General features: G+C 48.4%; 8 protein-coding genes across 8 annotated transcripts; 3 read left to right on the forward strand and 5 right to left on the reverse strand.

Moving 5' to 3' along the window:
* Positions 1-41: 41 nt before the first annotated feature.
* HD556DRAFT_1333236 (Gryzun, putative trafficking through golgi-domain-containing protein) lies at positions 42-4956 on the reverse strand. The gene is made up of 18 exons (XM_041301835.1): positions 4174-4956; positions 4003-4123; positions 3720-3953; positions 3553-3670; positions 3361-3503; positions 3073-3307; positions 2941-3021; positions 2752-2882; positions 2553-2698; positions 2442-2497; positions 2324-2387; positions 1927-2270; positions 1707-1870; positions 1488-1651; positions 957-1432; positions 839-905; positions 670-790; positions 42-615 (listed from the first exon to the last, which is right to left on the reverse strand). Exons 1-18 carry the CDS (start codon positions 4814-4816, stop codon positions 84-86), a joined length of 3840 nt encoding a protein of 1279 aa, XP_041165835.1. The 5' UTR covers positions 4817-4956; the 3' UTR covers positions 42-83.
* A 61-nt stretch (positions 4957-5017) lies between these two features.
* Positions 5018-6224, forward strand: HD556DRAFT_722003 (uncharacterized protein). Its single transcript, XM_041311417.1, has 5 exons — positions 5018-5132; positions 5215-5249; positions 5301-5542; positions 5592-5690; positions 5740-6224. Exons 1-5 carry the CDS (start codon positions 5113-5115, stop codon positions 5812-5814), a joined length of 471 nt encoding a protein of 156 aa, XP_041165836.1. The 5' UTR covers positions 5018-5112; the 3' UTR covers positions 5815-6224.
* Positions 6225-6968: 744 nt separating this feature from the next.
* Positions 6969-8995, reverse strand: HD556DRAFT_722009 (uncharacterized protein). Its single transcript, XM_041311418.1, has 12 exons — positions 8577-8995; positions 8506-8525; positions 8438-8452; positions 8341-8379; positions 8253-8281; positions 8179-8192; positions 8091-8126; positions 7862-7921; positions 7669-7803; positions 7374-7608; positions 7263-7317; positions 6969-7203 (listed from the first exon to the last, which is right to left on the reverse strand). The coding sequence occupies exons 1-12, from the start codon at positions 8737-8739 to the stop codon at positions 7006-7008; spliced, it is 999 nt and encodes a 332-aa protein (XP_041165837.1). The 5' UTR covers positions 8740-8995; the 3' UTR covers positions 6969-7005.
* A 5443-nt stretch (positions 8996-14438) lies between these two features.
* On the forward strand, positions 14439-15635 carry HD556DRAFT_1333270 (uncharacterized protein). The gene is made up of 2 exons (XM_041301836.1): positions 14439-15178; positions 15232-15635. The coding sequence occupies exons 1-2, from the start codon at positions 14640-14642 to the stop codon at positions 15236-15238; spliced, it is 546 nt and encodes a 181-aa protein (XP_041165838.1). The 5' UTR covers positions 14439-14639; the 3' UTR covers positions 15239-15635.
* Positions 15636-17095: 1460 nt separating this feature from the next.
* Positions 17096-18506, forward strand: HD556DRAFT_722248 (uncharacterized protein). Its single transcript, XM_041311419.1, has 5 exons — positions 17096-17477; positions 17530-17729; positions 17778-17870; positions 17924-18100; positions 18160-18506. Coding segments are annotated over exons 1-5 (780 nt in total). The 5' UTR covers positions 17096-17476; the 3' UTR covers positions 18469-18506.
* A 200-nt stretch (positions 18507-18706) lies between these two features.
* Positions 18707-20070, reverse strand: HD556DRAFT_1333275 (uncharacterized protein). The gene is made up of 3 exons (XM_041301837.1): positions 19473-20070; positions 18963-19415; positions 18707-18910 (listed from the first exon to the last, which is right to left on the reverse strand). Exons 1-3 carry the CDS (start codon positions 19727-19729, stop codon positions 18844-18846), a joined length of 777 nt encoding a protein of 258 aa, XP_041165840.1. The 5' UTR covers positions 19730-20070; the 3' UTR covers positions 18707-18843.
* Positions 20071-20459: 389 nt separating this feature from the next.
* Positions 20460-21936, reverse strand: HD556DRAFT_722353 (uncharacterized protein). Its single transcript, XM_041311420.1, has 10 exons — positions 21903-21936; positions 21737-21848; positions 21535-21677; positions 21387-21479; positions 21215-21325; positions 21132-21154; positions 21016-21081; positions 20889-20960; positions 20765-20830; positions 20460-20701 (listed from the first exon to the last, which is right to left on the reverse strand). Exons 2-10 carry the CDS (start codon positions 21771-21773, stop codon positions 20647-20649), a joined length of 666 nt encoding a protein of 221 aa, XP_041165841.1. The 5' UTR covers positions 21774-21848; positions 21903-21936; the 3' UTR covers positions 20460-20646.
* An 815-nt stretch (positions 21937-22751) lies between these two features.
* HD556DRAFT_1438002 (uncharacterized protein) lies at positions 22752-24611 on the reverse strand (the record flags this gene model as incomplete). The annotated part of the gene is made up of 3 exons (XM_041305785.1): positions 22752-23836; positions 24049-24121; positions 24174-24611. The coding sequence occupies 3 exons, from the start codon at positions 24609-24611 to the stop codon at positions 22752-22754; spliced, it is 1596 nt and encodes a 531-aa protein (XP_041165842.1).
* Positions 24612-25103: the final 492 nt, after the last annotated feature.

Here is a 25103-nt window from a genome sequence, read left to right on the forward strand (position 1 = left end):
GTGCAGCCACTGCTGCCTTTTATATTTGCTCCCGCGAAATGTCAAACTAGTAATGGCTCGGGTTGCTCGGATCATGATCATGATCATGGTAGTACTAGTATTGTACTCGAGCCATATTGCTGAGGAATTGCAACAGTGCCATCATCCGCGCTCTGTACACTTGCAGTGTTCCGGTCAGCACGCACATCAACCACCTTTACCGCCTCTCCTTCCACATCATCTTCCGTATTCGGCACGCCAACACCTTGCGAAGGCATAGTAGCGCGTCGTACATTCATAACCTTGATGCGTGGAATCTTGACATAACCACATTCTATCGGTATCAAATTCCACGAGAGCTTCTCCTCAGAACCCGGTAAAAGTATCGGAAGGCGACCATTCCGCAAGCCAGCCACGACAAACGCATCAGAGGGATCAAGGTCAAGGGCAACAGTGACATTGGCGGAGCGAGAGGAGTGCCGATTGCGGACTGTTAAGTATATGGTCGTCGGCACGTGGAGCCTTGCAAAGCTAGGGGCGTCGAGAAGGGCGATTAACTCGTCCTGCGGAATCATGAGTGTCGGAAGTGTAAACCGCGTAGTCGACTCCCTTCCACGACCTCCGTCCGGAAGCATCCTGTCGCGTATGTTTAAGAATGGTCGTCGATATGTCGCAATTACACAACATTACCTTCGCCAGACAACTTCGTAGTTGCCAGGACCAGAGATTTTTTCTTCGCCCAAAACCTGCTCCTCCCGTGGACTAAGTGATATCCTACTCACATTGCAGAACTCATCGCCAAGGAGGTATTCTGACACATTTATCCAGCCAAATGATATGGTCATATGGTAAGACTCACCATCTGGAAACATATCATCACTGTTTTCATCCGACGAGCAGTCGAGTACCTTTGCAAGCGGATTATCCTTTTGAAGGATTAATTTCCAAAGTAGTGGTACCAAATTCATTCCACCCACCTGACGATGCAACTTCAAGCTCTCAACCACCAAGCCACAAGGGGCTAAACACTCTATTCTTGTTGTAACCACAGCTACCCCGCCGTAGGAATCATCCCAAAAGTCGTCTTCTACTGTAGACAGATCCGCCAGAGCAGGCATAGCGTCCTTGCTTCTCCTGTACGCCACGTCATACGTGACCGCCAGAGCTCCGGATGTCGGAATAACGATAGTTTGCAACTTCTCGCAGGAATCGATAGTCGCGTGCTCACTCAAAGAGCTCGAGCTGCGGGGTTCTGCGTCATCATCGCCTTCACTCGTGGATTCAGGCTGGACTGAAGTGGATTGAATAGATATGTCTAACATGCGATCACCAGGAGCACCGCTTCCCACGAGGTAAAGAGTCTTGGTGGCCGACACGCCCGGGGCGATGGTGCCGAGTCGAATGCCTTTGATCAATCCGGATGAACGCTGGTCGTCGAAGACAATGTACTGAGCTTTTTAGAAAGGGACATGAGTACTGTAGATTGGAAAGAAAATGAACTATCTAACCTGCTTGATCCACTTCCGTCGGCTGCAACAAGACGTCAACAACAACATCCAGATGTCGCTCATCAACATTTGTGATATCGATGGCGATGGGATATTCTTCATCGAGTAGTGCTGGTGCTTGGTGAGATAACGAGACGGCGAGTTCGTGAGGACGATGTCGAACACTGGATCAAAAACAGTTGTTCACGATATCTATTGTGCTCATCGGGAGCGACTTACATAACACTAGAACAGTCGTCTCTTCCAAGCTGAAGAAACCGGATGGGCTGGAGTGAAGTCAGCCAGCGCGGCACGAGTGTAGATATCTCATGAGAGACACATGGCTCATGTGGCATTTCGACAGTCCATCCGTTTTGTGCAAGTACCACAGTGATGCCCACGACCTGCAGACGGACGTAAACTATCACTATCTGCCATACCTTGCTAAGATAACACTCACGGTAAGCAGCCCAGGAGCTTCAGAAGATATACTTCCAGAGACCACAAGTCGTTCGCCTGGCCTCCAGCGAAGATCAGCACAAATTTCCTCCAGTTCTTCATCTTCATCCTCTGGCATTACCTTTCCAATTTTCACCAGCCGGACAGCCCTATCTGCCACTTGGCCGTCCGTGGGAGGCGAATGTCGGAGTACCACAGGGTAATAACCGTCGGAGAACGTAATAGTCACAGAGTCTATCGGAAGAGTGGAGAGATCTATGTTCGTTGGTGTAGAAAGGGACAGTTGAAATCCGGCCTCTTCACCAACCCGCACTTCGGGCACCCAAAAGACCAGCATGGTGTCCACTCCATGTCAATCAGTAAAAATGACACGAGTGAACATGCTTCCATTAGCTCACATAACGGGTCAGATTCTTTGAGGTCCACAATGAGTGGCTTCCCTGGTGATACAGGAACCGAACTCTACACGAACCAATTCAATTTTAATCGCCTCGAAGACAAGGCAGGGTGCCTTACCTTGAGTACCACCAATAGGTCCTCCTGTAGGGTTCTCGACTCATCGACATCTTGCGCTAAACGACATCATCACACTGTGCGACCACCTTCAAAGCATTATACGTTACTTACCATACCCAATCATCTCCACGAGGAGCGTCGCCATAAGTTCCACGTCGCTGAGCTTCTGCGCACAGGCATACCACGTTGACAAAAGCGGTCTGAGCATGTGTTTCCATTTCTCCCTTCGGTACGTCTTTGCTATCCGCTCGAAGAATCTATACACCGCCATTTGGTTGATTTCTTGTACGATAAAGATGAAAATGCATACCGTACTGCGACATCAAACTTCTCAGACTCGTAGTATGTATGCGCGATGCGGTAAGCGATCCAGAGTGTCAACCGTCCTTGACTCGTGGTGGAGCTATGTTTCTTAAACACCTCGTAGGATTTGGTGTAGAGCTGAGGCGAAAAAAAATGTCATCATTTAACTGCATTACAAGTCAAACAGAGCACAGACCTCAAGAATCAATGACAGATGGTCAACTTTCTTCTCATTTGCGTATCCTGGGGCCGCACTTGTCCCTTGCGAGATAGCCTCCTTAGGGTGAGATATGGTTGAGGGCTCGATGTTCCGAGACAACAAACATACCTCGTTAGCCAAGAACCTCTCCCTGCGTGCTTCTGTGCACCGGGCGGCCATGTAGTAGTAATGCCCTGGATGCTGCAAGGCGTGGCTAGGATTCAACCCGAACGCTCGAACGGTGTCTAGCTCTACGGGCGTGCCTGCCGATGTCACACCGGCCGTAAGCGAAGGAGGTGAGTTTGTGGGGAACGTCAGCGAAGAATTCGATCCTTGTTCTAGAAGCTCTGCGAGGACGCGGTGCCTGGAAAACATAATGAGAAATTTATTGGATATGTTTGGATATGAGGGACGTACTGTCTCGCCATCCAACTCCAATACTCAAATGTCTCCTCGCCTATGCCCCATCCCCGTGAAAAATCTGCGAACCGGCGCATGTGGGAGTTGTGATGTGAAAGCGCAAGGGAGTGCTCGCTATTGTACAGGTATAATTTGGTTATCTGTCGGTCCAGTTGTAAGAGTGATCATACAAAGCGCATACACTCGCACCTTCACATTTATGGCGTCTGCAAGGACTTTGGCCTCTGCCCAGCGCTTGGTTCGAGGGGGGAGGATGGCAGTCGATCCGAACATAATCATGAGTGTCGCGTACGCATCCTGATAGTGTCTAAGAAACTTAGTTTTCCAATCTCTTTGACAACGAGAACGTGACGGACTTGAGCGCAACCTCGTCTTCAGCCCTGAACTCTGCAAAACATGCCATCTTGTATTCATACCGCACGGTCCACCCTTCGGGACGCAGTGGGCGGGTGTTCGCAACGCCCATAGAAACAAGAGCTGGAGGGTTGTACGATGAAACAGATTGGGAGTGCCGATTACGCTTACGCCTGACACGTTTGGAGTGCGATGTATAGTATTCGAGTGCAGGTTCATACAAGGCGTCTTGTAAACTAGAATATCATGAATTGCAGCCGTAGAAAAAGATTAGTATGCCCTTACCTGCGTGCAAAATCGTTCAATTCAGATGTACTAACTGGACTAAGGACAAACAAGGCTGCACGGGAGTCAAGCCCGCTCTGTCTTCTGATGAAGGTGAGGCGGCTATCCAGTGACGGGTCATCTATTACACAGTTAGAGACCCAACTTGACTATGACAAATGGACGATATACCGAGCATCCTTCTAGTTGCAAGTAGCACGACGGTCAATTTGATACCGCGTTCATTTGTCGTCTTCTTTCGAGCTGCAATCTCAGCGCTGAGCTCATTATCTCTTCTTCGTTCCTCCTCTGTTTTATCGCGTTCATGTTCCGGGTCTGGTGGGTCCAATGGAGATCGAGCATGTATCGCAGGTGCCTCAAACAATCTGAGGAATAGAACAAAGACGCTCGGCAATAGCTGAGTGTGTTTCCGTATCCATATAGGCGCAATTAGGCCGTCAGGATACAAGGGTGACGAAGGTGTCAAGGGCGAAAGCGGTGAATGAGCAGATGCATATGCAAGATCCTCTGGAGGAACGAGCTTGCGAGGAGGGAATCGGACGTCTTTCCCGACGATGATCATTTGAAACGCCCTTGTGCGCTCTGGTGCCCATATCGCGACTTTGTGCTGGGACTGAAGGGCATCTCGGAGGCGTACAATGAGGCTCGCGAAAGGATCCTGAATCTTGGTAGGTGCAGTCGGGGGTGATTGGGTTTGACCTGGCGATTGTGGAGTACTTGGAGGGGACGTTGACGGTGCAGATGGTAGGTCAAGGCCTGCAACAAACATTACTGGAGCGAGCTGGACCAAAAGCTCAGCCGGGTAGGAATTCATCCTGACTATTCCCAATGATGAACTTCACTAAACCGATACTGGGATAGCAGTTTAACAGTTTCCAAAGCAAGAAAACAGAAAACAATCAAATATGCATCAGCGTATGCGAGTCTACGACTACCGAGAAGACTTACTAATTATAGTATTCTGCAAAGTACTCATCGTGGGAACGAACCGTCGAGTTTCTTCTACGCGTACGTACTACCATGATCAGCTGGCCTACGGACCAAAGTCACTGAGAAGACCACTGATGTGAAATGGCAACTCAACAACGACGTCAGGCTCGACGTCATTAAATGCGACATATAAGAAGAATGTTGGTTCATCTTTATCGTTCACATTCAAACCACCAACTTCAAAACTAAAACCTACATTCAACCAACGCGCTTTGCATTAAGATGGACAAAGACTGCACTTGCATCAGTGACTGCGGGTGAGTATTCATTTGCTAAATCTTCTATCATAGCTTTAAACACGTCCATAGCGCATGTGCCCCCTCGGGCACTGGCTGTACTTGCCCCAAGAATAGTTGCGACTGCGACAAGTGCGACAACTGTGACAACAAGCCAGAATCTTCGCAAGTATGTCGTTGATTGCACTTCTAATTCACCCTGGTCCTCATACCATCAGTGCGACTGTGGCCCCTCAGGCACTGGTTGTACTTGCCCCAAGAATAATTGCAAGTGTGACAACTGCGACAGCTGTGTCAACAAGCAACACTCTCAAGTATGTCGTTAACTGCATTTCTAATTAGCCCCAGTCCTCATCACATCAGTGCGACTGTGGTCCCTCGGGTATTGACTGTACTTGCCCCAAGAATAATTGCAACTGCGACAACTGCGACAGCTGTGTCAACAAGCAACACTCTTCGCAAGTACGTAGTTAATCGCACTTCTGACTCACTCTGACCCTCACCACATCAGTGCGACTGCAAAGGTGCAGGTGTCAGTTGCGGCTGTACCAATCAGCAGCGGGCATGCAACTGTGTAACGAAGTAGTCGTCTACATGATCACAGATTCATCAGAAGATCCCGCCGAGTATTCAGCCCCTTTTATTTGTGACGACCTCTGTATCGGTACCGCATGATGTTGTATTACTATAGCAACCAATAGTTCTTTAGGTCATCCTCTTCGTGACATTGTCTCCTCTTGAACCCGAAAATACAAGAAACCTCAAAACACGTGACCCTTACGAGCGCGTACCTGCTATTTTCGGATGAAGGTAACATCTTCTCTTGGTGAGCGTTTTTGTATAAGAAGCAACTGACCCAGTCGTGATTTTACCATTCCCTCCCTCGTATCTCTCGGCTTATTGATTAGGTCTCCGTCTCGTTCACTCATTAAGTCTCATTTCTCGCTGCTCTTCAAACACAACCCATCGCATATACCTCAATCCATCTTATACCCATCCAACATGTCCTCAGTGACCCTCCGCATTATGTCCCTCTGGGTCATCCTATTTTCAATATCTGCAATGGGTAAGCATATCATCCTCAGCTCTGTATCTTACAAAATTTGACTTTGCCGATAGTTGCAGCGTCACCCGCACCAATAGATCCCCAACTTGCATCGGTCATCACGAGCAATATGAATCTGAATTGCGGTCAGAGCTGTCAGGAATTTAGGGGCACACAACAACTGGTAATGTTCATTCTTGAATATGATGCATGCGTCTTCTCATTTGCGTGCTACCTGACAGAATAAGAATTTTGCCTTGACATCTGCATCGAGCTCAAATTCATTTGTACTTGGAGCTATACTGCTAGCTGGTGGCGTTTTGGTAGCATAATGAGGATATATCGTTACGAAGCGGCTTCTAGGTCGGACTTTGACATTTTGATGTAGCAGTAAACATCAGTGCTGTTTCTAATGCTAGTGTATAGTAGCACGGACAAGAGACATTGATGGGCTCCACTGATACTGGTTGACGAGGACCCATATGTACAAAGACCAAACTAATTCGGCATACCGAATCAGTTCTACGGCGAAACCATGCACAAGCAAAAATATTTTCAGAGTACGATTGGACGACAAATTGCACAGCAGATGTAAGAGAAAGCGATTACATAGTAGACTAGCAAGTATAAAAGTGTTCACTATCAGTCTTCAGGAATGAGGAAAGTCGGTCACGGGGGAAGGGGAATCGAAGAATGTCATCGAGACAGAGAAAGCATGGAGGAGTAACTGTATTAAAGTTCAGTTGACACAACTGTGCGCTCCTGGAAAGCTATTGAAATCATATCCGCCTCCGCATCAGAGTTGTCCATGATTTTTGTATGATATTGTCGAACACTAAGGATGAGGCGTGGTCCCAGCACAAACATCTGTATGACCGAGAGAATTTGACGAACACCATCATAGATCTGAGCTCCCACAGCAAGTGAGTTCTATAGAAGTGATAAATAAGTCGTGATCGCATGCAGATATCAATGATACACGGGCGTACCGCCAGGAGCTGTGGAGACAAAAAACCGAGACTGAAACAAGAAACAGCAGCAAAGCTGGCAGATACGGAACTTTAGCAGGCGAGTTAAACCATATTAAATTAGGAGTTCACCTTGCGAAGTAGACGATATGAGTCTGTATTAACGCTGTAAAACAATCCCCAATTGTCCATCCCCTCGATGGTCGTTGCAGTTCACGGAAGTGTTTTACAGCAATCCAGGTTGCAAGACACAGTGCAAGGACTTCCCATACAGTGGAGAGTATCCATGTCATGGAAAGTAGAATCAGGGCGTCTGCTTCATTGTCATAGTTAGTGCACTGATAGGTGCCGGAGAGGATGAGCTCCTCTAATATTCATCTGATCAGCATGATGCGCACGAGCCCTTCAAGTATAATTTAACGCTTACTTGCTTTAGTATGCCTGTTTATAATTGCAGCCATTACGCCGCATACAATTGTGACAGCCGTGAAGATTACAGTGAGAAAGACAAGCACGTTTCTGGATCGCTGATGCATGGCATACAAACGAGTGATCATGATCGCTTGGATGATGTATCAGCCAAGTCAACATCGCTGAGGTATTGAAGCTGAGTAGCTCACCACCTAACATAGCATTTACCGCCACACCTATCCAATTTAGTACGGAGTACATAACGTTGCCTGGAAATCCCAAGTTGGGTTGGCGTTGAGTGTCCGAGGGTCAGATGTTTCACACAATCTCACATCTGTTGCGGTAATTTTATATTAAATCAACAAGCTGGTCGAGAACCTCACTCACCCCTGCATAAGAGTCAATTGGGCGACGATGACAGGCATCAATGTAAAATACTCACTGGTTTTGTCAACGAGACTGTCGGAAGAGTTTCTGTATGCTGTCAGTCAGCAGAAACACGCATGGTATGGGTTAAGGGACATACGCAGCATGTTGATGCTGATTGTGAGAAATGACTGAGTATCAGCACAGAGCACATTGCAAGACTTGAAGGCATACATAATGTATACTATTCCCATGTAGCGCACCTAGAATATTTTGAATTCAGCAAAACTTCTCATCTTCGCGTATAACATAAGTTACGCACGCCGATATATAGGACTGTCATGAAAGACCAGCGACGATTCTGCCCAGAATTGAGTACATCATCTTGTCGAGGCCTTCTGATATGGTACGGTGCCCACCCAGACCAGTTCGAGCTACACATAATATTAAGTCATTCATGGCTACTCTGGTAATGGCATCAGCGTACCTCTTGCCCGAATGTAAGTGCTAGAAACATAAGGATATCAATGAGTCATTCTTAAGTATGATCTCGCTCACCCCAATCATATATCACTGCAGCAGAGGAGGCAACTGTATCAAGATTAGATCGAGGCGTCACGGACAGCATCTGCCTGGCTCCCCACGAACCTATGAAGTAGCTGAAATTACGATTGAAATCGATTACTGGCCACCAGCGGGGAGCATTGAATATTATGGTCATGTTCGAGGGATGATGTGAGTGAGTGAAAAACTTGGTGAATGTATAATGATGGAGTTCGTGCTAGATATACCACCATCTAGCGCTGAGAAAGGCGCCATGGAGATGGACGTTCAAACGTTCACCCCCGTCTTGATTGATATGAATTAGTATGCTGTGTGAAACCAAGCAGAGAAGGAAGTCAGAGTCGAACAAGAATCAAATTTTGGCTGATGCTGGCTGCGAATTTTCAATTCACAAAGCAGTGTCGTGTGTATTCAATCTTCCTGGCCGCCCTTTATGTCTGTTCGTGATTTCTGGAAATTCTTTTCAATGCGGCACTCATTGATGTGTCAGTTGAAGAAATCAGTAAAATCATGTAGCCACCGATCTAACACAGGCCCAGGAGCAATGCGACCATCAAAAAGTTTTCCATTCTGATGATTCTCTATGAGACTGTACAGGCTGATTGATGATCTGCTCCCTCTCTTGTTGGCCCGGACCTGGGGAGCGTGACACCTCATCCAGAGTCTCTTAACTAGGTGACATTCTGTCGGCACAATATCAGAAATGTCAAAAATGAAATTCAGTTGCAGCCTCACTGTTACCAACCAGCTGGACCTCCAGGCCAATCCCTCATGGCCACCTCCCCCTGGCAACTTGCCGCGGTCGTGACACGACGTGTGTGTGTCGTGAATGTATGACATGGCCTTATGTAGCTCAAAATAGAGAGAAGAGACCACAGGGAGAAGAGACGACTCGAACATATACGAGGTTCGGGATAAAACTCCTTGCTAATGATAAGCGTGTCATTAACTCCATCGGGGGGCCCGTCACGTAATACCTGGCTTGCTATTGTAATATTTACCCGAATAATTTTATCTCGAACCTGCCAGTACTAGCTAGTACTTGGCCAATGGCCACAGTGAATTGTCTTACTAGTTTTCGACCTCAAGCACTGATCCATAAGTCGACTTCCACACTGCTACGAATCGTTAAGTCGTTCCTTCGACTTCCTTGAGGAGTTCTACAGCGCCCACCCAATGGCGCCGCGCCGCTGCTTAGTGCCTGAAGCAGCAAATGTTGCCTCGAGGGCTATTGTGTATTTACATAAATGGCATGAGGCCACCCTTTCTCCGATTTCTTGTTGCACTTTACTACGGTCAGACTGATCATCGACCTCAAGTATTGAATCACCATGAACGGCGACAATCAATTGGGGGACTCGAGCTCAGTTCCTCCTCCGGACATCGAGGCATGCAATGAAACAAACACTGCTGAACGCCTGGTAGGTGGCTGATATTCATGAAGTTGAGGCGCTGACTCTTGTCAATGCATCCTTTGTCTATGTCTAGGGCCGACCCCGTGGCAAAATCTGTCGGTTTCTAGGGAAGGTTACCAATGATGTGATCACAAAGATTTCTGTGAGTCGAAATCAATGCTGAGTGTACTGAGATTAGGCTGATATCGTATGCAAGTGCTCGAACTTGAAGGATTCGCGCAGCTGCGACTCTGTTCTCCCTAACGTCGATCATGAAGGTTCATCGATTCCCAATATCAAAGTAGGTGACATTCCGGTTTCTGCTCTCTCTGTCTAACATCTACTGGCCGCACAGGTTCAACCTGCCACCGTTCAGGATGTTTCTACTGGTGTGAAACAAGGTGCCGATCCCCAATCGGTGGACGTGGCACTTCGGGACGCCTATGGTGGTGCAAATGCACTTTTGGGACCTGTCAGATACGTAGCGTCTGCAGGCCGAAATGCACCAGCAGCTCTCGATGATATGGACAGTATGGAGGCCACATATCTTCAACCCCTCAGGATATTCGACACTGTGATCGGGGAAGTCGCAGAGGTATGATCTCTCTCCTCATCAGAACTGGACTAATACTGTTCCGCAGGTACATCCATATGCAAAGATGGCATTGGGTGTGCTATCTTGCGCATTGAAAGTATGTTTTTCTTTGCTCTTATTCACACTTCCTGCTCAGTTGTTCTGCCTGCAGATAATTCTTGCTCAAGCGGATCGCGACGAAGCGATACTTGACCTCTACAAGAAGTTGGGTCAAGTGTACGGCTTCATGACGCAAGACGACACACTTGATCAGATTTCGTCGATGAGCACCATTTTGGGACAGATCTCTCAACAGACCCTTGAATGTGCGCATTTCATCAGGGATTATTCAGAAAAGAAAAACTTTTGTGAGTCTCTCCAACAAGTCGTTTCACTTTGCAGATTTTCAATTTTATCATAGGGAAGAGACTTGGAAAGAACGTTCTCTCGGAAACAGACGATACGATAAAACGGTATAATAACGTGTTGGATGCGCTTATGCAAAACTTCCGGGACCAAGTTGCTCGCGACGTAGCCATCTACATCCACCATACAGGTAAGGATTCGGACTTGCTTCTGGCTCGACATTCATTTATACTTTTACAGGTGAAATACTGGACCTCAGTGGTATGGCTTATGCGGAGGCCGCAGGACTAGATACTAGGAAACGATGTCTACCAGGGACGCGCACGGACATTCTCTCCAACATCATGAGATGGATCAACGACAGTGGAGATGATGCTCCATGCGTGCTATGGCTATCTGGTCCTGCCGGAACGGGTAAATCAGCCATCGCTCACACAATCGCTAGCTCGTTCATTGGGGTGGGCGGACTCGGTTCTTGTTACTGCTTCGACCGAAACATGGACGATCACCATAAAAAGGTCTTCTCCACCATCGCGCGCGACCTGGCTGACCGTCATCCCCAGATGAAACGAGCGTTAGCGGATGCAGTCCGGAACGCAAATGCGCTCAAGACTACAGCGGATGTCGTACAGCAGTGGCAGGAGCTTCTTATTGAACCGCTAGGGAAGCTTTCTGAGTCACCCGTAGGGCCTGTCGTGATCATTATTGACGCACTAGACGAAAGTGGCAAGGCAGTGGAGACACGCAGCGACCTTCTACGCATTCTTGCCGGTAAACTTCGAGATCCAACCATCACTCATGTCACGAAACTTCCGAAAAACTTCCGGATCATCGTTACTTCTCGCCCACTCCATGATATAGAAGCAGCATTTGCAGGTGCTCAACATATTCGACGGATGTCCATGGACGACATTTCATCAACCACCGCAGAGCGCGACATCCACGCTTACATATCGAACCAGTTGGAAGAGTTTTCGGATTTTGGGGACACACAGTTTGCAGTGCTTGCAAAGAAAGCCGATGGCCTGTTTGAGTGGGCACGTCTTGCTTGTAAATCCATCAAAGCACCCCCTCCTGGCTTATCTTCATCCGAGTCCTTCGATGCTGTGGTATCCCGCAATTCCGCTGAGCGGGAAAACTTGTTGTATGATATGTATGATTTCATTTTGACAGAGATCATGCGAATAGACCAATCTCCCCGTTCTACGTCTCTGCACAAACAGCTAACGAGATTTCATTCTGTGATGGGACAAATCCTTGGCGCAGCTGAACCCCTCTCTTTGGAGTCCCTGAATGTTATGCGGAACCGATTTCCAGACAATAGCGAGCATTACGAAGTGCAAGTCATGGTCAAACATATGGGATCCCTCCTCAGCGGCACCGCCGGCTCATCCACCCCCATCCGACCCCTTCATGCCTCCTTCCGCGATTTTCTTACAGACCGCGAATGCAGTGGAGAGTTCTTCGTTGACGTGTCGAAGGCACATCGAGACCTTGCTTTCGCATCGCTTCGAGTGATGGAATATGAACTTTCTTTCAATATTTGCGATCTAAAATCATCGTATCTCCCCAACTCCGAAGATCCCGGTCTGCGAGAACGAGTTGGAAAATGCATCTCCCCACATCTATCCTATGCCTGCCGATCCTGGCCTGTCCACGTACAAGCAATTGACTTCGGTCCAGACCTTGCCAAAGAAATAAAATCCTTCTTCAACCATGAGCGACTGTTCTTCTGGCTCGAGGCACTTGGCCTTATCAATGCGCTCAGCGGCGTAGTCCCCGCCCTCCTGCTTATCGCCAAGTGGCTGAAGGTGAGCACGTGGTTATTGATCGTCAGATAACATGCTCACTAACGCGGAATCACAATTACAGGGTCACACCGGATACGAAGAAGCCTCGTCCGCTGCAATGGACGTGCATAGATTTATCCAAATCTTCGGTGGCCTCATCTTGCACAGTACACCTCATCTCTACGTATCGGCACTACCATTCTCTCCCCTTAACTCTGCACTATCCAAAACGTTCACCGCACGGTTTCCTAACTCTCTTCGTCTGACATCTCGGCGTGATATCAACTGGACGGCTGTCCAGATGGTGATCAATGGACACACTGATTGGGTTAGGTCAGTCTCGTTCTCGCCGGATGGGACTCGCATCGCAACTGGATCGGATGATCGTACTGTGCGGCTGTGGGATACAATAACGGGGCAACCAGTCGGCGAGCCCTTGCTGGGGCACACTGACTCAGTTCGCTCAGTTTCATTCTCCCCAGATGGGACATGCATCGCGTCTAGCTCGGACGATCACACTGTCCAGTTGTGGGATGTAGCAACATGTCGGCCCATTGGTGGACCCTTATTGGGACATACTGGGCCGGTGAAGTCAGTCGCGTTCTCACCGAACGGAACTCGCATCGTGACAGGTTCATATGATAAAACTGTCCGACTATGGGACGCAGCAACGCGGCAGCCAGTTGGTGAACCCTTACAGGGGCACACTGATAGGGTTAACTCAGTGTTGTTCTCGCAGGATGGGACTCGCATCGCTTCTGGTTCACACGATAAAACTGTCCGACTGTGGGAAGCGGCAACAGGGCAGCCAGCCAGTGAGCCCTTGAAAGGGCACACTTCTTCGGTCTTATCAGTCTCATTCTCTCCGGATGGGACTCGTATCGCAACTAGTTCTGCAGATATGACTGTTCGACTGTGGGATGCGGCGACAGGGAAGCCTGTCTGTGAGCCCCTGGAGGGTCACACTGATTGGGTGAGATCAGTTTCGTTCTCGCCGGATGGAACTCGCATTGTGACAGGTTCGGATGATCAAACCGTCCGGCTGTGGGATGCAGCAACAGGGCAGTCAGTAGGTGAGCCCTTGCTGGGGCACACTTATTGGGTTATGTCAGTCTCGTTCTCTCCGGATGGGACTCGCATCGCGACTGGTTCTACAGATACCACTGTCCGACTGTGGGATGCAGCTGTAGGGCAGCCAGTTCGTCAGCTATTGCAAAGGCACGCTGCTTCCATTACCTCAGTCTCGTTATCACCGGATGGGACCCGCTTCGCGACTGGTTGGAAGGATGGCATTGTCCGGCTGTTGAATGCAGCGACAGGGCAGCCAGTTGGTGAGCGCTTACTGGGGCACACTGATTGGGTTATCTCAGTCTCGTTCTCTCCGGATGGGACTCGCATCGCAACTGGTTCTGCAGATAGGACTGTTCGGTTGTGGGATGTGGCAACGGGGAAGCCTATCTGTGAGCCCTTGGGGGGACACACTTATTTGGTGAGGTCAGTTTCGTTCTCGCCGGACGGAAGTCGCATTGTGACAGGTTCGGATGATGAAACCGTCCGGCTGTGGGATGCAAGAACGGGGCAGCCAGTCGGTGAGCCCTTGAAGGGACACACTTCTTCTATCAAGTCAGTTTCGTTCTCGCCGGATGGAACTCGCATCGTTTCTGGTTCGGATGATAAGACTATCTGGCTGTGGGATGCAGGAACAAAGCAGCCAATCGGTGAGCCCTTGCGGGGGCACACTTCTTCAGTCAACTCAGTCTCGTTCTCGCCGGATGGGACTCGCATCGTTTCTGGTTCGCGTGATGGGACTGTCCGGCTGTGGGATGCAGAAACGCGGCAACCAGTCGGTGAGCCCTTGAAGGGGCACACTGATTGGGTCTACTCAGTATCGTTCTCGCCAGATGGGACCCGCATCGTTTCTGATTCGCTCGATATGACTGTCCGGCTATGGGATGCAGCGACGGGGGAGCCAATTGGTCAGCCATTGATGGGGCACACTTCTTCGGTCACATCAGTCTCGTTCTCGCCGGATGGTACTCACATCGTTTCTTGTTCATTCGATGGGACTGTCCGGCTCTGGTATGCAACGATTAGGAAGTCATTGCAGGACCACGCCGAAGAAGACCATTCACCATCCTCCCCGCACGGCAGTTGCATCCCACATCCAACAGCGGCCATCGCCACACCCAACACTGCGAACGATGACTTTATTTCCTTCTCATCCAACTCGGCACATGCACTGTGCGACACTGCTGAGCTACTCGCAGGCACTTCCCATGACGACCACACGTTTTTGCTGGGAGCCGATGGATGGGTATCAGGACCAAATAAACAGCTATTATTCTGGGTGCCACCTGGTTCTCGAGAACCATTCTATAATTCTCGGACTGCATTAGTGATACCCAGAGGTGGTGTTGAGCTTGATTTCCGTCACATGACACATGGGACACGCTGGCAGCGCTGCCGCAAGGAGTGAGTTTGCAGTGCCCTCCGTTGTTCGCAGTCAATTAATTCGGTTATTGTAGCTCTTGATTACGATGATCTCATTCTGGTGATAATTTTCGGAGATGCCTGAGACACTTCGTCGAGTACAATTGGAGTGTACATATCCTGAGAAAAGCGACACAGTAGTTTGATAGTTCTGTGGAAGGTGCCAACCACACAATCTGTCTGCTTCATTCTGTCTATAATCGAATCAGAGTGCAACTATGTGGTCGATGAAGAAGTCATTAGAGCTCTGTGGCTTTTGGGGGGGTTAACACCATTAAACACAACATATGTGCTACGGTCTCCAAAGAACGAACGGTGATGATTTTAACTCCTTGGATGTTACCGGTGGTCGTGTGTTTGATAGTAAGGATGCCATTGAATGGAAGTACTATTGCTATTAGTACTAGTACTAGGTCATCAAACAGCGCTGAGTGACTATTAGCAACCGAGTAAACAAATTCACACGAGAGTCCTTTATTAAATCTACGACGTACGTATAGTACCGCCGCCTCCAGTTTCTCCTCTGGCTCGAAGCCATCCAAAAGTACTGTTTTCGCAGAACACTACTTTTGTGCTGTAGCAGCGACGACGTTTCAACGCGAATCGGTAGCGCATCCGGACCTTCGAGGACCATTGGTCACGGAAAATGTTCCTCTGGGGAAAGAGCTCTTGAACTTCAAGTATCGCGGATGATGTCTACAACTTTATATGAACTAATTCATGGGTGATGTGCCGACCGAGGAAATACCGAAAAGACAGTGTTCAAGATACGTTCAAGGAGTCTGAAGAACATGATGACGCCGCTGCAACATCTTCAAGTTCGCTATAAAGATATTTGAGGAAGATAACAGAAGCAGCCGCGAAGGTGAAAGCCATTTTATGACATGACGTGCAGAGCTCGCCGCTGTCGAGTTGGACGCTGTTGTGCGACCTGATCCGCAGAGCAGAAGCGGTCCTTGTTTGGAGGCCCATCGACAACCACCCTTGCCTTCTATCCTCTGACGTGACGACACCTGTCTTGCAATGATTCATGGAGTCGACCACAATACTGTTGCATGTTATTGTTCATGTTTCACTTCGAGCCCTCGTCCGACCATGGGCACCCTGTACCTCCAAAGTCTTTCCCGATGGCCGTTACTGAACCTACTCTGTATCCCCTGCCTCAGTCATGTTTGAATTTGCTGTATCCCAGCCCGTGCTCAACTAGCTCACATGAGTTTGCACCATGGGTTCTTTTCCTCCAACAATGCTGCATTCGAAACGGCGGGGGGCATTCTTGAGGCTATGGCTGTCAAAGGTGACCTCACTAATGAGTGGCACGTATGGAGAGGACGAGAAGCTGCAGCTAAGAGATGAAGTTCGACGGATATGGACAGGTGTATACTACGTTCTGGAGCTCGAGCCCGAGGCGCAGGGTAAAATAAATTCCCGATGAGAGGGTATTATGGCGTGAGTGTGCTATCCAACCAATGTTATTGTAACGTCCATTGTTATGGCTTGTAACGAGGACTCACTTAGTATTCTCTAACAGACTATATTGAATGAAGAAAGTCGTTTTATCTTGATTGGACTGATATTTAAGCGAGGGAACATTGCCAGTTGACGCGTGTTGATAGCACGCGTCTTGTATCTTTTCTTCATCGGTGTCGACTGTCTCACAACAGCTAGAGCCAGTTCCGACACGATCAATGCGCCGATTTATGGCCCACTGGCAGGTGTCGCAGGCAAAATAATTGATGTAACTGACTTCAACAGGGGCATCTTTATAATCAACGCTTGACAAGGGTGGACGGCAGGCGGACTGGTTGACGCGATCGGAATCAGAAGCCCATGGCAGCTCGAATGGCACCTCGCAAAGATATTCAGCACAAGAACGAACACGCTGCAGACTCACTTTGGATAATTTTTGAAAGTTGGGGAACCGCTCGAATTCGATGATGATTCCCTTGTATCCAACATATCTTGCACTATGATGAGGAGATGGTGGGTATGAAAACAACGACACTAGCTGGAGCCAAAAGGTGCGTGGCTTTACTGATATATACAGCGTACGACCGATTACTGTGTGCAGTTCGTATTTCAAAGTGATTCCATGATAGGGACGAAAGCACAGCGCCCAAGTCACAATCTGTGACTGCCTGCATGCGCATCACCCGTTCTCTCGGTTTATTTCGCCCGGAAAAAGGTAGGGTTGCTGGAAAGATCCAGTAGGACCAGTATCCACGGGTAACTTTCCATTATAAATCTTTCTACCCTTCTTTGAACTCGCCATCGATAGCAAGTGAGTGACACTTTTCCTTTCTCCCCTCCCCTGCTGATCTGGTCTTCGCAAGTGGTCTCCACTGGAATGAAGCCCGCTCCATTGGGCAGTGCATACAGGATGCAACATCAGGGTAACGAATCAGCTGCCGGCGACGGCCATCGCACCATACCACGACCGACGCCTGCGGAATTTCGTAAGCTAGTATCTGGTCCCCAAGAAAACATCATCCGTGCAATGGACGTAAGTCAGCCGGTCTTCGAGGAATTCAAGGTAAATAGTGATTGCGCATTATCGTGCATCGCTGATCTTCGATAACAGAAAATCCTCCGCGATCAAGCCGTTATGATGCTTGATTGCGAGAGGTTCATACACGAGCAAGTCCCAGACATCTGGGCAATATATTTGGACTGGGTAAGCTATTTTTTTGACCAACCAGTTATATGGACTATCTAACACCTCTTCAGGCTCGCGAGGAATTGGCATCATTTCTTTCCAAGTACACCGATGCATGGCCAGTCGAATTATACATCGAACATTACTTATCCAAGAAAACGTATGCCAAGCGTCACACCTTCAGAGCCAAGATGACGAGGTTAAGGCCCGCCCCAAAAACTGTTCGTGTTAAGAGTTCTACCTCAGAGGTAAAGTACTTGTGCCCATACTGCTAATGAACAGCGCCGCTTATCCTTTTGCATGATAGCGTGGTGCGAGCTTGCCACCCGCTCCCGGTGGTCCACCTCCACCTTATGAAGATCACGACTTTGTACAACCTCATGCGGCGAACGACGATATTCTCACTGTCGAGAACTTTCTCAAGACTGTTAACCCTGACATTAGCCACTTCCTCCCCGCGTTTGAGGAATTAGGGATCAACAGCGAAGCGGACCTGGTTATTGTGAGGTCGTGGGCTCCTGGTGTGAGAAAGGATTTTTTCGAGAGAGAATTGATGGGGAAGATGAGCGCTCTTCAGATCCAGGCTTTGAATATCAAGCTTGGGGAGATGAATTAGCGACTATCCCAAAGTTATGATCTTTTGGTCTTAAGCTTCACACTTCTATGATATATTTTTTCGTTTAAATCGAGCTCTATTTGCATTTTGTGGATGACTCGATTCTGCCAATCGGCAGCATTCTCTGCCTTACGATGTTAGGAATCAAAAGATTCTTTAATCTCGGAAAGGCGTGGTGGGTCATGGCGAGAGATCGTAGTGTTACCGCTCTCACACCGACCCTGGGAGTCTCACAACAGGAGATATTTATACAGATGCTGTTTAAAATGCCACTACGATCAATAGTTGTCGACATATACAGAATATTGGTAAAATTATTATCGCGGTCATCGACATTGTATTTGTAACTTGTCGGACATGGCAGAATTGTCCATTTTAGAACAAGACCTTCTCCATACTGTTCTTTTCAGATATAACTGATCTGGGCGCCTTTGGTTTTGGGCTAATCAACAGATGAGAATCATGGCGTCACACACAAATTCCTGTAAACCTACCGTCGACCCACACTACGGCAAAAACATCGTTGTGCTGACAGCATGATAACCGCTATCCAAGTCAAAAGCACCGCCGCTAGTACCATCCACAAGCCATTGCCAAAGCTTACAGCGAAGTCGCATCCAGGGAAAAGGGAGTTGACGTTGTTTCTAACGCCAACAACCAGAGCAACGTTGGCAGCAAAAACAGCAGTCGAAATAACTGCTGATATTGTGGCGACTATGAGCCCGATTGTTGTGACTAAGTGTGAGCGAAGTAAAAGAGACAACACCAAGGCGACGGTCGAGAGTGCTGCATTGACGAGATGCAGCACAAGTATAGTCAGGAGGGTCGTGTTTGCAACATCCGCGAGCTTAGAGGAGAACCCGACCAGAGACAAAATGCTTGTAGGAACGGTGTATCCCAACTGTAGGCCATAGCATGCTTCTTGTGCTCTGACGCCGTTAAGGATACTGAAATGTGGCAGATGAGGAAACGTTGGCGAAATTTGGTCAAAGTAAATGCTCTACCTCAACGCACAGACACCCCATACTCCAAATTGCAGTTCTGTGATTGCATTCGAGACGGGATCAACAGAATTTATTGCTGAAACTTTGATGACCATGATTGGCTTGATAATTGGTAAAGATAACCCGACCAAGAGAAAGATGAATGCAGCGAGAAATAATATGAAGCAGGCCAGACGGACAGTGTGCTCTTGCAGTAGCCGTAGAAGCTTTTGAGACTTGGCTAGATGGCCGCGTAACCACTGTAGGACACCCACCATGCTTAGTGTTACCAGCGACTGGGTTGGGAAGGATGAATACAACGCATTGCTATGTAGTGCTTTGCGTGGATTTGAAGCTGCAGGCGAGACAGCCTGGAAATATACATAGCTTTGTTATATGATGCTCGTGGCAAGGTCTCGCGTACTGTAGGCGCTCGTGAGAGTCCAATTTCAAAGCCCACTCGCAGCGCTCTGAAAATACAGGAGAACCATTGTCGGTGACGAATAGAATGATAGACTGAGTTGCTGAGTTGACAAGGACGGCAGCGAAAACTTGAAGCTTGAAGTACAGCAGCCTAGTGAAGTTACTGGGCTGAACCGTGTATAGTGACACCGCCGACCATTCCCACATTAAATCAATAATGTGATCGAGCGCTCAAATAAGGACGCTCACACCAGTGTCTAGCCTTGACCTGCCTCTAGTGCAAGTTTTTAGCGTATAGCTTAAGTAGAACAGCTGTACTGCCAAACTCATTATGTATTCCATTCGTATTCACATCATTTGCTTGCGAGAGAAAACAGATGGCGCGAACTCAACCGACGCGCGCGCGCCCACCCGATGGAGATCACGTGACTTCTCGCAGAGCCGAGCCGTCTACAAAAATGTCAGACATGTTCGTAATCTTCACTGCGATGTTATAAACTACCAACTAGAATGTCACTTCTTAGTTCTTCCAAAATTTCCATGATTAGAACTCGTTCAAACAGGGTAGAGGTCTCCTTGAGTGCTTGCGTGATGAATCTCTCCCTCCCGGCAGATGACATCTGGAAGAAATGGTGCACATGCTCGTCAGTGGACAAGCCAGCCTCGGTGATTATCGCATGGAAACGGTGCAAGCCTGGCATTGAAGCCAGGAGGGTTGACAACAGAGCCAGACATGACGTGGTGTCTGAGGCACCACCGTTTCGAACCGTGTTCACTTGATTATCCTTAGGCTGAGTGGTCTGATAATCAAAACAAACAAGGTCATGCTATAACATGTATGTTAGCGTTCTCGAAGCATATTTGTGAGTGGAATAGGAAGGAACCTGTACATCTTCGGGTTGAGTATCCTGATCGTCAGAGAACATGGTGAGTGATATTTGATGTGGACGGTCATGCTATATCGTGTGTGTTAGGCGGACGCTGAACATAATTGTCAGTGGAATAGCGAAGAACCTGTACATCCTCAGGCTGAGAATTGTGGTTGCCAGAGCAAACGGTGAGTGACATTTGACTCGGACATTCATGCTATATCATGTGTGTTAGCCGGACTCGGTGTATGATTATCAGCAAAATGAGAGACCTGTACATCTTCAGGCTGAGTAGCCAAGTTGATAGAGGGAACGTTTGATTGTCTCTGACGGTCGGGCTGGAAGATGTGTTAGATAATTGCCAGTGGAGTAGGGGAGAAGTCAAAACCTGTGTAACTTGTAGCTCGGAGTCTAGTCGCTGGTCATAAATCAGAACAATCTGGTAGTTAAACCATATAGTTTTTGAATTACCTGGAGATTTCTCATAATTCTTGGGCGACGGTACATCATGCCAAGGAACACTTCCACTGCCCACGCGTCTTCATAGCGCATCAGGTGCGACAGCTCTACGTCAAGTAGAACCTACAAGATATGTTTCAGCCTCAGACACCCCAAGTAGTTGCACTCTGCCTAAATATATTACCTCTCTCTTGAAGAAATCTAATTTTGATTGAGGCTGCTCCGGATATGGTATCGAAAAATCGATGTGACGAAGAGCTAATTCTCTAATCATTCTCTTTGAAGAGCAATCAGGCTGTAATCCATATCTTCAGGTTTTAATGGACGCTTACTTGTGTCTTGCAGCACATCTGGGGGTTCATTTTCAACCCTGCATGGAGATAGCGTACAGGAAGCCGAGGGTGGCACAGGCTGTCTATGGAGGCTTGCGAAGGCCGCCTTACCAATACAGGGAGTCCTTGACGTTGGGGTAAGGCTACCAACACGTAGACACTATTAATCGTGGTCCGGTAAATTGCAGTAGATAAAACCCACACTTTCTGGAGCCGCGGGACCTAGTGTGACGAGCCATGACAGGTAGTGGGTCGGTCTGCAGTACTGAAGGGCGATTTGCTCAGCAATTTATATCCGTGTGCATCCTCTTTATCTGCGTTGATCAGTTATAGAATGTCATTTGAGGAGACCAAAACAGGTCAAATACCAAGGTGTTTTCCCCGAGAAGTCGTCAAGGCTCGTGGCTAACATGATGCACAGCAATTCAAGCGCGTGTGCAGAACCGAACAACACGTCTTTACTTCTGACTCACCATGAAAAACACACCTTGGACACTGATCTCCGCAGCCATCATCTTGAGCATATTGTCTTAGGCAGTGAGTGCTGCTTTAGTAAGAAGCGAGGAACAACATCTCCTTTGGTACTATGACTTTTGAAGCCTCCCGACGCGTGGTGCATAAAGCGTGCACTCGCTGCCAGTGGAATGTATGTCTTTTGATTGACATTAACAGTGTGAGTGTATTCAAGAAGAGAATGGCGTACCACAGGTTTTGTCTCTGTCCCTGAGGAAAACGTGGCAGGAGCGTGTTCAACCATGGTGTCGAACTCGAGGTGCAAGCGGCTCATTTATTGCTTCTCGGAAGGTCAATATTCAATACTAGTGGTGTCAGTAAGTACCGCTCATCCACCGCTTACCCTAAATTCCACAGAGATATCCTAATAATCTGGCAGCTTCGATCAGTACCAATACAACAAGATACGAGACCAAAAGTAAACGATTATTATGGGCCGAGATATTCTACCGAAAGTCGATATTGTACACGAGGTATTGATGAAGCATGTTAGAACAATAGTAAGGCCCACGGCACGAATCGAACTTGTGCTGAGGGTGATTTTTATGGCCTGTAAGTTGTAGCCTAAAATGTGGCTGGTGTAACAGTGTAGCTGTAGAGGTCCAAGAAACATCAATGCCAATAGAAAACATCAGAAGCACGGAATACACGTTGGATCGGATCATGTGGCATCTCTAACATCCTCTCGCACCAAACTGCCCTCCTCACCTGTAAGCCGTCGAGTCCCGTAAACGCCACCGCCGAAGAGGTCCCCACCACCAGAATGATGTCCACCCAAGTTCAAGGTCCGTCTCTGGCGCAGGTGGAACATGTTGCGAGGGCTGAAGTTCAGGTTGGTACCCACGCCGCCGAAAGAACTGGTCCTGCGGCAGTAATTCTGGTTCTGCGATTTTGCCTGGATCACTTCTGTCATCGACCTCTTCAATCCTAATCTGTAGCTCTTGTCCTTCCCTTCGATCCCGCTCTACGCCCCGTATTCCATAGCTACCTAGTCCCCATCCGATAACTTGGGCACCAGGTTCCCGCATCGCATTTCGGGTCTCTTCACGGCCGAACACTTGATGTATGCGCTCCACGCGCTCGACAGCTTGTATTCTCGCTGCGGTAAGATGTGCATGGCGCAAGCGTGCATACCATCGGTTTACAAATTGTAGAGGTAGCATGCTCCTTGACGATCCACTTGTAACTGAACCTGCAGTCGGTAGGGCATTGCCAGAAGCGAGAACCTTCAGCGGTTCAGAATTGTCAAGTACTTCGTGCCCCTCGCCGGAATCTCGGCTCTCAAAGTGGTCGCGCTTCGTTGTGAATGCACTGGTGACACCCTTCCACATGGTCTTGGCCTTCTCCCGTTGCTCCTTCCTCCTCTGTGCTCTCAGTTTCCTCTTTTTTTCACGTTTTTCCTCCTTCATCAGTAGCTCTTCTAGCTCGCCGACGCCCATCCCAGAACCAACCCACCACCACCACCCAAGGAAACTTTGCCACATGACCACGCTCCACATAAGTTTTGGCATCCATCCATATTGGTCTTGACTCGGTATGTAGATGAAATTGAGCGTGGTCGACATGAGAGCGAGAACGATTGCGCCAGCACCGAAGGCTGATGTCCCGCCATCGGTGCGCCATGCCGACTCCCGGTTAACAAAAAAGCCCCAGATTATTAATGCAGAAGTGAACAGCAATGACAAAGCTGCATTGCACACGTTCCGGGTGTCCTCCGCGAGTGGGAGTGGGGTCATCTCGTAGAGGATCGGGAGCAGTTGCATTACAGCGGAGATGATTGCCAATGGACCTGATTACAAGCAGGAATGTTGTAATCAGTATTGCGTGAATAGTGCGGAATACAGAATATAAAGTGCCCATAACTCAAGCCCACATAAAAACAATATCCCCAAATTCCAATTCCGAGAAATGGTATAATATCCGAAATCACGAAACATATCTTTATTCAAGACACAGGATACATTTGGAACATAGATGCAGTGGCTTTACAGCCGCACTCACCAAGCAGGCCAAAAATGAGTCTTGCCTCCAGGTTTGAGGGAAACAGCAAGGTCAGAAAATGAATGTGGGTAACCTAGATAACATAATCGGTACAATCAAAGTGGACTACGTTCACTTGCACTGACCTGTATGACCATAGATGTAGTCGCATTCATTACGGTCCACGTAGCACTCTCGGCAAGTGACCATCGGTGTGCATATACCACAGCAGGATCAGTGGTATTTCCCGTTGTATTGACGCCATGATTTGGCATGTTCACAGCCAGATAGCTCAACATGTACGGCCAGTGCTGGCTCTCCTCCACGTTGGAGGAGAATATGACATAGATAGTAGCGGTGACGGAAGCAAGCAAAGTTATCACCCCCGTAAGCTGTAGCGTGTAATTGACACGAGCTAGAGGCCAGTGATACTGAGCGGTAAAAAGCAGGTGAAGAAGCAGAACGACGACAAGCGTGAGGACCACGCCTGACAGGAGGATCTGAACTGGTAAGGACTCGACGAAGGCGGGTCTATACTGTAGAATTGGGTCATGGTCATAGCCACTGCTATCGTTCTGGGCCATGACGGAACAGAGCTGGAAGATAATAGTGAAGAAGAGGGCAAACCATTCTTGCCAAGTAGACGGCATCATGAACGAGTTCCAAGAGATAATGTGACTTACTGTCACGCATGTCACTGACTTGGCCTTGGCTTGCTTGGCTATTATACTTGGCCTCCACTTACTGGGCCTGCTTCGTGTGAACAACGATAAGACCACTTCAAATTTTGGAGCACTCAGTGCTTGGGGCAGACGGTGGCGATATGTTGCTTATCCGCTACCGTGTACGTGCAATTTCGTATGCAGCACCTTGGCAGTGGAGTCCACGAGACTCCGCGCAACCGCCTTGTGACGAGCTAGATCAAAATTCGATACTCACGCTATCATCGATGACGCGACGGGTCTGTCTAGAACTCAGGTACTCGGGGTTGACCATCTAGGTACTAGAGCTGGCATAGATAATCAAAATTTGCATGCCTCGCTCCCAAGCTAGGGCCGGCGTAATGTTTCTGACTT

This window comes from Suillus plorans (assembly GCF_016647745.1).
Source record: "Suillus plorans strain S12 chromosome Unknown HD556scaffold_5, whole genome shotgun sequence".
Lineage (NCBI taxonomy): Eukaryota > Fungi > Basidiomycota > Agaricomycetes > Boletales > Suillaceae > Suillus > Suillus plorans.